This window comes from Zalophus californianus, chromosome 8 (assembly GCF_009762305.2).
Source record: "Zalophus californianus isolate mZalCal1 chromosome 8, mZalCal1.pri.v2, whole genome shotgun sequence".
NCBI lineage: Eukaryota > Metazoa > Chordata > Mammalia > Carnivora > Otariidae > Zalophus > Zalophus californianus.
Genome location: NC_045602.1, coordinates 61,360,393 through 61,372,211, shown reverse-complemented (window position 1 = coordinate 61,372,211; position 11,819 = coordinate 61,360,393). Strand labels below are relative to the sequence as shown.

At 42.3% G+C, this 11,819-nt stretch overlaps 1 protein-coding gene across 6 annotated transcripts in view; it reads right to left on the bottom strand.

Moving 5' to 3' along the window:
• Positions 1-606: 606 nt before the first annotated feature.
• Positions 607-11,819, bottom strand: part of BCL11A (BAF chromatin remodeling complex subunit BCL11A) — a 100,834-nt gene continuing 89,621 nt past the window's right edge. For 2 of the 6 annotated variants that reach the window (XM_027621648.2, XM_027621646.2), the window contains 2 exons: positions 9,268-11,162; positions 607-1,422 (listed from right to left, as the gene is read on the bottom strand). In XM_027621648.2, the coding sequence (XP_027477449.1) occupies positions 1,321-1,422; positions 9,268-11,162 (1,997 nt within the window). In that variant the 3' untranslated portion in view covers positions 607-1,320. Of the gene's footprint in view, positions 1,423-3,889; positions 11,163-11,819 lie in introns of those variants that run through there. The other 4 variants (XM_027621649.2, XM_027621650.2, XM_027621647.2 and 1 more) reach the window with 4 other exon arrangements.

Genomic DNA, 11,819 nt, shown 5'->3' with positions numbered 1-11,819 from the left:
AAGATTTTCCCCACTTACGTTCACAGCCAATATGTAAATCTATAATACACAGGTGTCTGAGTTCTATTATTTATAAACCTATTTTAATATGCTATATTGTTTCTAGTTCTCTTCTGGTTCTCCAGGCAATAGAAAACACCGAATTGAGAAAAGTTCTTTGTAAATTAACTGGACCAGAAGGGATTTTATTCACCTGTTTGTAGACCTAATTTATTTGTGTCACTAATTTCTGAGGAATGGACGCCACAATCGTAACTGTGTGTTCTGATGTGAACCTCCTTCCTCCCACAGTTCCCTCCCCTGCCATATAAAATCTGCCCCAAATTTCCTGATACAAGTAATGTAAGTAATAAAGAAGTTTTATGTGTGTTTGTTTGTCTGTATTAAGATATATTTGCTAAAGGTTTGGGAACCTAAAATTAGAATATTTAATAAGCCACTATTGACATTTATCACCTTCTTTGGGATTTACCACTAACCCAGTGACGTTATCTTTCTTGAGCTAAATTAAAAGACAAATTCAAATCCTGCTTGGTAGCCACCAAAAGCATATATTTGAAAAACAGAATTCAGCATGCCATATTATGCATTATTTAATGGTATGCAAATTATAAGTCAGACAGTTAGGAAAACCACACTTCAGCATTAATAAACACCAACACTACTACTACATTAATTATGATATTGCTATGATTTATTCCCAAGTTTTGCATTTTGATTCTCCTTGAAAATTTATGCCATCTGATAAGCAGTAACCTCTTTCCCCTCCTACACCTCCTACCCATTCCTCAAATCCGTTCCTCCTACCCACCCAATGGACGTCTGCAGGAAACGGGTACAGAAATACAAAGTCATAAGCAGCGGCATTGTCTTATAAGCATTAATAATTAAAGAACAAGCAAACACCACCTAAAGCTCCAACATTTATTGTGTCAATGTTAAGCACACTTTTTAAAAGACAACATAGAATGTATAGAAACAAGGGGTTGGGGGTCTCATGCTCATTTCCACAATACGGGTAATTAGGTTGGCTGGTTTTTAAAAGGGCCAGGACGCCGCTCAGGACAGCGATGGTCCAGGGGCCCTCTGTAATGGGACTGATTCACTGTTCCAATGTGGGTCTGTTTTTTTGTTTTTACTTTTTATTAAAAAATATAAATAAAATGGCACTGCAGGCCCGGGCAGGAAGGACTCTGCAGGACTCTGTCTTCGCACAACGGCTTCTTGGAGGCTACTGTCAGAAAACATCACAAACTAGCAGGATGACAGACCACGCAGATGTCGACTGGGCGGCTCGCGTCCACCCCGCCCCTGGGGGCTTCAAATTTTCTCAGAACTTAAGGGCTCTCGAGCTTCCATCCGAAAACTGCCACACATCTTGAGCTCTCTGGGTACTACGCCGAATGGGGGTGTGTGAAGAACCTAGAAAGAGGTTGGAGACAGAGGAGGGGAAAAAAAAAGTACAGGTGTGACTTGGCCCAGTGATTTTCTGTTCTCTAACTAGCTTTTTAAAACTATAACTTAAATCCACCACAGGTTGAGCCACTGGCATCTTAAACATGATTTCAAACTCAGTCCCCTCCCCCCACATCTCTGACCTCTGAGTGCCTTTCCCATGCCTCCCTCCCTGCCTTCCCCCGCCAGGGACCCAGACCCGCTACCCGCTCATATGATAGTCCTAATAAACTGGGGACACACCTGGAAGGAAACACTTTCCCTTATGACTGAGAAAACTGAGTAGGAAACAGTCCTTTGGTTGAGGAGAACAGGGGAGGGAGGGGGGCAGGGGGACATTTCCTTAAAATAATAATAAAATTATAAAGAAACAGAAACTCAAAATTGATGTAAAAGCAGCACAACGAAAACATGAAATGTCATCAAGTTCAACGTCAAAGCAGCCAACGATTTACAAGAGGCGAACAAATCTCTGAAGAGGAAACCAGAAACCCAAAATAGTTGCTCCCAAATTGCACCAAAAACTGCCTGTAGTTTCTTTCAAACATGCAGTTTTCTTTTCCTTTTTTTCTTTTTGGTAAGGGGGAAAGGCAATGGTGAAGGGAAGAAGGGAGTGGTTATTTTCCTCCGGGGTTCCTCCCTTGCTGTGTACATTGACTTGAAGCAGCAGAACTGGGAGTCCGGATGTGCCGAGGAAGAGGGCTACCACTGTGGCATTCCAGGGCTCGTTGCCATGGCGACCCGAAGCAGGGGCCTGGGGCCTCCTCTTCCCCGACTTGGCGCCGCAGGAGGCCCAGGGTCTGGAGCTCAGCTGCTCTCCCGAATTCCCCCTGCGCAGTGGAGACCTGGACTGAGGGGCCTCCTGTGTCCAGGTGGGTTCTGGGGAACCCCGTTCCCAGTCCAGCCCTGTCACTGTCGTTGAGGCCCCTCTAGCTGATAACCCCATCAAACCCCTTTGTCCGACCTGCTACCAGTACTGAAAACCCTAACAGACAAAATACAGCCTGGGCATGTACCCCGCTCACCGTTATTGAAAAGCACAGCACAACCCCCTATGGGTTTGGGGGTGGGGGAGTGGATGCTGCGTTAGAGGATTGACTTGGGGGAAATCGTTTAATTTGCCTTTTCTGCTGAATCACAAGGACCTGATATCCGCTCCCTTTAAGTAGTCTTTGCCACTTTACAGAAAGAAAAAACAGTATTTGGATCAACCATTGGAGTTGTGTTCAGGCAAGTTTCAGTTCTTAAGTACAATGACCCACGTGAACTGAACTGGTCTCCTTTCCCGTTTGAAAGGGAGGAATTAATTGCATCCCATGACCATAGATGACACTGGGAAACAGAGAGAGAGAGAGAAACAGACCCATCCCCCTAAAGGCTGATTCACTGGCCATGTGTTGTACTAAATGAAACAGAGGGCTAATGGGATAACAAGATGACAGCAAGCAAAAGCGCACACCCAACAACCCATGTCTACCATTTGCAGCTATAGCAGCCCTGAAATAAATGTACATAATCCCAATTCTGGCTATGTGTCCTGATGTCCATTTCTCTAAACATGGGTTCATTTATTCTTAATTGGGAAAGCTGCAGGGCCTTAGGAGACACTTAGGAAAATTTGCTAAATGCCTCATGCCTTTTTAAAAAGTTAACAGTCTTTTAAAGAACATTTTTCCAAGCAGGTTTAAAGAACACTGCCAATCCCATCCTCACACTGGCAAAACTCCCACATTTCTTTTTCTTTCTTTCTTTCTTTTTTTTTTTTTTTTTAATGGGAAGTTGTCTGAAAAAAGAAAAGAGAATGGGATGGGTACATTCTTGAACACACCAGGCCCGGGAACAATGGAGTAACAGAATCATAATGAAGAACACACGACTACAACACAGTCATAAGAAATCATGTTTGTGTGTGCGTACAGAGGGCGAAAGAGGTTTAAAAAAAAAAAAAAAAGAAAACACCGTATTTCCTCCCTCATGCTCTGAGAGTAAAGTGTTCAAAGCAGGACAGGATGGGGCCTGAGGCTCCTCAACTCCTTCTCAGGAAAGCCTGAAATATCCCAGTACCTTTTAACAAACTTAGTGTCTGCGAATAAACCACCTCATTTCCTTATTGCTCCAAATGAAATGATATCTGACCCCCACTGCCACTTCCTTTCAAATTCTCACTTCAAGCATTATGAACATATACAGTACGTACTCATTACATATACAAAAATGGTATTTAAATAAACAGTTCTATCACAGAAGGCCCTGGGAAAAATTCAACTATTTCACACTTCCTGCCAAGGCTGGTACAAATGAAGAACCAAGTGTTCACCCCACTTCTCAGCCACCTTTAAAATGTATTGGCTTCAGTCCTTTTGTAGGTCCTAAACAAAGAGAAGATGGGAAACGGTCTCAGGATAGAGGTAGTCCATGCACTGGAAGGGTTTCTAAGTTAAAATCTGTGAGAAGTAGTATTTGCTGTCCTCCTGTTTATTAAGTTGTTCTCCAAATGAAGATAGAAGGGAACATTTAAGCGTTAAGAGTTCACGTATGTAGAGGACATTGCATCAACACATCAGGGGTATCACATAAACTGGAGAATTCTGAAAAACGTTAATATCCTTCGTATTTCCTCATTTAAAAAAAATATCATGAATTTATCCTCAGTTGGAAATGTTTTTTGTTATTTTGCATTAAGATTTTTAATTTTGGGGTTCCGGATACAGGTGCCATTTTTAAGTTATATTCCTGTTGCCTAGGTTTTCAGGCTCCTATTGTTCACTCAGCTTCAGAAATAAGATTTTATGAGAGGGCTTCAATAAGTCAGAAGACTAAGTACCCTGAAGAACGTGTCTCCCGGTAAATTTATTTAACTTTGGGACCATGTAAATCAAACATAATCCGTGATTTATCACCAGATGCTTGCACCCCTCCCCATTCCCCATTTAAGAAATTTGAACATACAAGTAAGTATACAGTATCCACCATTAATTCTGTCTGTCAGGATACAAAACCTAATTATGCTAAGAGCATCATATACTGAAAAATTAAAACGAACACTGTATACAAAACCTGCACAGCTGCACTCATAGCTCCTAATAAAAGAGTAATAGGGGACACACATCAGTTTTATGGACATTTGATATGGTGGAGCAGAAGTCACCACATCTAAAACTGGCATGGCCCTGGGGAATATTTCTACCTTGCATAGTATTCTGGATTCAGTTGTGAAGTAACCTAATTCAAAACACAAATATCGCCTCTCAGTTCACTGCCAATTACCAAGTCCTGCAAAATACGTCCATCTCATCCCAGCTCCTATACCCAGCCCCAAATCCTCTCGTATGGGATTCCTCTCTGCCTTCACTCCCTGCTTCCCACCCAAACTGGCTTTAAAAAAATATACCTACTTTCTGTGTATTTTAAAAGGATAAAACTATTCTTGCCTCAGATAAAAGGCATTACATGAAAAGGCCACCTCACAGGCACCAGGGCATAAGACCTAAGCAACAAAAATGCTACCACAAGACAACAGAACAGCTTTTGTTTTGGTTTTTACAAAAAGAAGAACAACGTTGTAACCATTCATCTACACTGGGAACAGGGAGACAGTATCACAGAAGTATGTGTTTTAATAAAGCAAATAGATGCTGCAGCATGCAGTATTTGTAAAACTGACAACACAGATTTCTAAGGAGGGGTTTTTATAAGGGACCTAACCTGCTTTCCAAAGACTATGTTTCATTTCATAAATCTGTTGGTTGGGCAAAAGATCACTGAAGGGTATTCCCTCCCCCGCCCCCGGCCATTTGCTATCAGCCAGGAACACACTATAAAAACACCTAAAAGATCTGTCCCATCTCTGGTCCCTAGGACCTCAGAAGCACAAGGCAAACCACCATCCATCTCAGGAAATCAGTGGCTGATTCCAGAGATTCTTGCCACATCTGGCTAAACTACTGGTTACTTCTCTCTCTCTCTCTGTTAACCTGATGCTTTTGTTTCTGGATTTTTATGGGGAGGGTGGGGTTATTTTTGGTATGAAGAAAGACTCATATGGAAACGAAAGAGCTGATTTTTTACATTATGTTCTAAGATAGGGCAGGGAAGGGAGAATAGAAAAGAACTTTCAGACAACAAGAACAGCAAAAAATCCAAAGGAAATAAAAGTTTAAGATGCTATTACCAGTAAATTTTTCATTTATATCTGAATAGATTATCGTTAAGAGATGAAGGGAAAGTTTTTAACATCAGACTGAAAACACTTTCCATTTCTTGAAAATTATTCTAGAACTATAAAATCTAAAAACTATTTCCATGTTTTGAGATATGTCTATATTAATAGAGTAGAGTATATATACACCTTAGGGTATAATACACGCATCAAAATGCCCATAGAAATAATCCTGAAAAAGACTGACTGGCCTTCTCTTAAAACCTGTTATTTTCTTGAAAGTAATTTACAGAGTGTGTCAAATGAGGACACAAGAAGCTTACGTTGTGTACTTTAATTTTTTTTATTTTTTTCAATAAAGGGACAAAATGGGTGTATGAACAGGTTAATGCAGACAACTGCCAAAAAAACACAGACAGTGGTTTTTCCAATAGAACTTAACAAAGACCAGAAACAAATACAATAAAAAGCCAGGTTGTAATGACCTTTGGTCATCCAAATAAAAAAAAATAAAAACAAAGAAAAATAAAAGATCAAATTAGGTGCCTCTGTTTTGAACAGGGCACGTAAGCAATAATAAATAGTGACTCCCATAGTAAAAGATAAAATTTCAAGTTACGACAAACAGCTTTCATTACAGGAATAGAAAAGGCCAATAACAAAATATTCTGCATTGCCATTTACAAAAAAGTATTGACTAAAGCGGGCTTTCTCTTTAATATGCTTTGCATATGAAATTCTCTCCAATCTAAATATAAAGCACCATTTAGTTTTTGGCAATGAAAAAAACTGCAAAACATTGTTTTTGTTTTTTTTTTCCTTTTTTTTCTTTCTTTCTTTTACTGCGTATGAAGGTAAGATGCTGGAATGTAGGGTGATAGAAGGAAAGGGACAAAAAGCACACTACATAACAAACCAACGTTATTAGCTTGCAGTACTGCATACAGTATGGCAGCAGGAAAAAGGAACAAAAAAGGATATGTACAACCCCTATGACAGCCATCCGTGTGACATTCTAGCAGGCTCCCCCAAACCGCCATTATATGGCTTCTCATCTGTACAATGTCACACTTTTTTGTTTGTCTCTTTTTGTTTTTTGAAGCATACAAATAATTTGCACTATATTATCCTGCCAAATTAAAAAAATATACTGTGGCAGCCTGTCTTTTTTTTTTTCCACTACCAAAAAAGGTACATTGATACCTTTTAAGAGAACAAGCAACAGTTAAAAATACAAGCTTCAATATAAATACTATAGTGCCTAACACTAGATGAACATTTAATTCAAATACCATTCTAGAAATACAGAAAAAAGACCATAAATGTGTTTTAGCATAGGAATCAACATGAGTGTGCATTTTCCTATATTTAAGTACTATATAATCTTAAACCTTTCCCCAATGTATGTTTTTTTACAACCTGAAGAGCGGTGTGTATCCAAGGCATAGAATTTCCACTACCATTTTTAAATGGATAACAAGTCTTGTAACACCACCAAGACAATGGAACCCTAAAATGCAGTTCCCCCCTAAACATAATGAAGTGTTTTTTAAAAAAATTTTTTTCTTAACATTTATATTTAAAAAAGTTTTGTACAAAAAAATCCTTGCACTGTAGAAGCGAAAGCAATCATTCATTTCTATGTTAAGTGTATTCTGTTTTCCATTCACAGCGCTTGCAATGTTGAGTCCGAGTAAGTAAGCTCATTAGTCAAGTAAATGGCTGGCAAAGGTTTTTTTTAGTTTTTTTTTTTTTTTAAATGTTCATCAATGAGATTGTGTTCAATTTTTTTTTTCAGCATTCTTGCAACTTTTCCCTTAAGTATAGACCTGTAAACTGGGAAAATTGTACAGTGCACTTAATTGTCCTATCTGAGCAGGTTTATTTTATACTCAACCTCTGTATCTCTGATTAGAGAAAAGATACAGATATTACAGGCAGAGTCAAGTGCTATTTGAACACCAACTGGGGCAGATGCTAGCTTAATAAAAAAGAAAAAATTAAAAAAATAAAATAAAAACAATGAATCCTCTTCCATGTTAACACAAATAGCACACAGTGTATGGAAAAGAAATGAAGTACAACTTTTAGGGAGCACAGACATATATACTGCTACTCTTAAAATTCTTTCTCTTCTTTTTTAAGAATGTCACATTTAAACACAAGTCTTAAGAATTCATAGTTAATCATCATTGTGTCAGTATTAGCTTATACACCTGTTCTAGTTTAAAATGGCAAATAGTACCACATTGTGCTAAAAGATCACATTTTTTTTTTCCTGTTACCCTCTGTCAAACCTTATTGTCAGTCTCTTCTTTTTAATATGGTCTACGAGGTCTTAAAGTTTATCATTTGATTGTCCCTTTGACAACCAAGTAGATCTGGATCTATTTCTTTTGGTGCCAGAATTTTTTTTGACAGACATTATTTAAAACAAGTTATCTTCATAAAATGAATTCCTTACTAACGCATTTAATTGTATTCCAGGGCTTTTGCACGTTTCACATTCAATTTAATCATTTAAAAAAAATAAAACTTTGGGCAAAACAGCCCATTTCTTTTAAGCTCTCACCAGGAGCAAAATAGCGTTTATACTGGTATAATCAGTTTTGCTTATAAGATTAAAACTAAAGGGAAAATGATGATTAACTAGGACATAATGGGTCATATTTTTAGGTAGCCATTGTTGTGAGAAATACAATATAGAATTATATGCTAGGTCCTAAGGTTTCTTACCTCACCCAATGCTGAATTAAGCTACAAGTTTATAACAAGTAGAAAGAACCATCAACGTGGTTTTAATAGATCCAAGGCACTCATATTTTAAAACCAAATGATAGAATAAGCTTGTTTTGTTTTTCTGTTAATTTGTCAATTCAAGGCCTTTTTTTCCTCTCCAATTGATACATTTAACCCTTTAGAGACAGACATTTAGCTCATAGAGATTTTGTTTCAGTGCTGTCTATTCTGTCTATAGAGGGTTAACCCAAAGACTGTTTTTCCTCCTCACGTTATAAAATAAAACTGTACATGATATGTATTACAGAATGTATGCAGCATGGTCTTTTTCTCTCTCTCTCTCTTTTTCTCTCAGAACGGAACTGGAAACAGCAACATGTTTGCTCAGCAACGAATCGGGGACAATTTAAAATAGCCATAACATACCATACATGCTGTCTAAGTTTAAAAAAAAAAAACATACACAACATGTAAATTATTGCACAAGAGAAAGGCTCAAAGTTTGCGTAAAATGCAACAGTATTGCCCCATACAGATCATGCATTCAAACGGTGAGAACATAAAGGAAAAAAAGAAAAAGAAAAAAGAAAAAGAAAAAAAAAACAGGTGTGCTGGTGACAAGCACTCTCATATTCTTAGCTTCCGTTACTTCTGTTTGTTTGTTTGTTTAATCACATGGGACTAGAAAAAAATCCTACGGGGGGGTGGGGCTGGAGGGCGATGGGGGAGGGGTGGTGGTGAAAAAAGGAAGTGTCAGGTGGGAGTGAGGGAGGGGTATTAATATACCTCTATTCAGTTTTTATATCATTATTCAACACTCGATCACTGTGCCATTTTTTCATGTGTTTCTCCAGGGTACTGTACACGCTAAAAGGCATCTTACAAATTTCACATTTGTAAACGTCCTTCCCCACCTGGCCATGCGTTTTCATGTGCCTGGTGAGCTTGCTACTCTGGGCACAGGCATAGTTGCACAGCTCGCATTTATAAGGCCTTTCGCCCGTGTGGCTTCTCCTGTGGACAGTGAGATTGCTACAGTTCTTGAAGACTTTCCCACAGTACTCACAAGTGTCGCTGCGTCTGCCCTCTTTTGAGCTGGGCCTGCCCGGGCCCGGACCACTAATATGGGGCGTGCTCCCTCCACTTCCCGTGCCGCTGCGCCCCGAGATCCCTCCGTCCAGCTCCCCGGGCGGCGTGGAGAAGCGCAAGCTCCCGTTCTCCGAGGAGTGCTCCGACGAGGAGGCGAAAGGCGATTGTCTGGAGTCTCCGAAGCTAAGGAAGGGATCTTTGAGCTGCCTGGAGGCCGCGTAGCCAGCGAGCCACTGCGAGTACACGTTCTCCGTGTTGGGCATCGCGGCCGGGGGCAAGTCGAACTCCTTCTCGAGCTTGATGCGCTTGGAGAAGGGGCTCAGCGAGCTGGGGCTGCCCAGCAGCAGCTTTTTGGACAGGCCCCCCGAGGCCGACTCACCCGGGGAGCAGCCGCGGCCGTTAACAGTGCCATCGTCTATGCGGTCCGACTCGCCGGCCACCGAGTCTTCGTCGCAAGTGTCCCTGTGGCCCTCGGCCTCGGCCAGGTGGCCGCGCTTATGTTTCTCGCCCAGGACCTGGTGGAAGGCCTCGCTGAAGTGCTGCATGGAGCTGAGCACCATGCCCTGCATGACATCAGGCAGGGCGCGGCCCTCGTCGCCCACGCCCACCACCGCGCCCCGCGAGCTGTTCTCGTGGTGGCGCGCCGCCTCCAGGCTCAGCCCGAAGCCGTAGTCCACCCTCTCGCTCTCCGTCAGCTCCTCCTCCTCCTCTTCCTCCTCTTCTTCCTCTTCCTCGTCGTCCTCCTCTTCCTCCTCGTCCCCATTCTCCGGGATCAGGTTGGGGTCGTTCTCGCTCTTGAACTTGGCCACCACAGACTTGAGCGCGCTGCTGGCGCTGCCCACCAGGTCGCTGGTGCCGGGTTCCGGGGAGCTGGCGGTGGAGAGGCCGTCGTCAGACTTGACCGTCATAGGGGACGACTTGTGCATGTGCGTCTTCATGTGGCGCTTCAGCTTGCTGGCCTGCGTGCACGCGTGGTCGCACAGGTTGCACTTGTAGGGCTTCTCGCCCGTGTGGCTGCGCCGGTGCACCACGAGGTTGCTCTGAAATTTGAACGTCTTGCCGCAGAACTCGCATGACTTGGACTTGACCGGGGGCTGGGAGGGAGGAGGGGCAGATTGCAGAGGAGGGAGGGGGGGCGTCGCCAGGAAGGGCGGCTTGCTACCTGGCTGGAATGGTTGCAGTAACCTTTGCATAGGGCTGGGCCGGCCTGGGGACAGCGGTGGGCTAGACGTGTTCCCTGCCAGCTCTCTAAGTCTCCTAGAGAAATCCATGGCGGGAGGCTCCATAGCCATTGGATTCAACCGCAGCACCCTGTCAAAGGCACTCGGGTGATGGGTGGCCAGGGCCATCTCTTCTGCCCCCAGGCGCTCTATGCGGTGGGGGTCCAAGTGATGTCTCGGTGGTGGACTAAACAGGGGGGGAGTGGGTGGAAAGCGCCCTTCTGCCAGGCCGGAAGCCTCTCTCGATACTGATCCTGGTATTCTTAGCAGGTTAAAGGGGTTATTGTCTGCAATATGAATCCCATGGAGAGGTGGCTGGGAAGGACATTCTGCACCTAGTCCTGAAGGGATACCAACCCGCGGGGTCAGGGGACTTCCGTGTTCGCTTTCTAAGTAGATTCTTAATCCGTGAGTGTTCTGTGCGTGTTGCAAGAGAAACCATGCACTGGTGAATGGCTGTTTGCAAGTTGTACATGTGTAGCTGCTGGGCTCATCTTTACCTGCAAAATAATACAATACCAACATCAATGTTTAATCACAGAGGAGGGCGTTAGCAACTGCTTCTTTATGATTCACCTCCTGCCTTCCCTGCCCCCCAGCCCTCAACCCCACAGGCCTAAACCCTAACTGACCTATTATTGCCCGTGCCTACATTGGTGCCTGGCACATCTGGTGCCAGGCACATATTGGTGCCCAATAAATAGCTGTCCAGTCAGTCTTTCTGCCATTTCATTCAGTTCTAAGAATTTTAAATCCAATCTCCAAAGCAGAAAAATCTGGACCAAGACAAGCTTAAGAATGAGGATCCCTACATTCTAGGGAAACTCAGCAAACATCTTTGTTTCACCAGCTGTGGTTTGGGGCAAGCGACTTCATCTCTGTGCCTCCATTTCCTCATTTGTTAAGTGAGGGACTTGGACAAGGTAACCTAAGGGAAACTTCTCTGCTTCCTAAATCCCATCGTTCTATTCTCCCCTGGGTGGCAGGTGAACTTTCTAAAGAGGCAATCATTTCATAGAGACATCAAAAAAGAGAAGGTCAACTCATTACAATTCTCTATGGCCCTAGAGATGCTTTTAATCTTAGCCTGAAACACACTAATTGTTGATATTGTTAAAAATGAGAAGATACTCATAAAATAATTCCAGGAAGAGAAA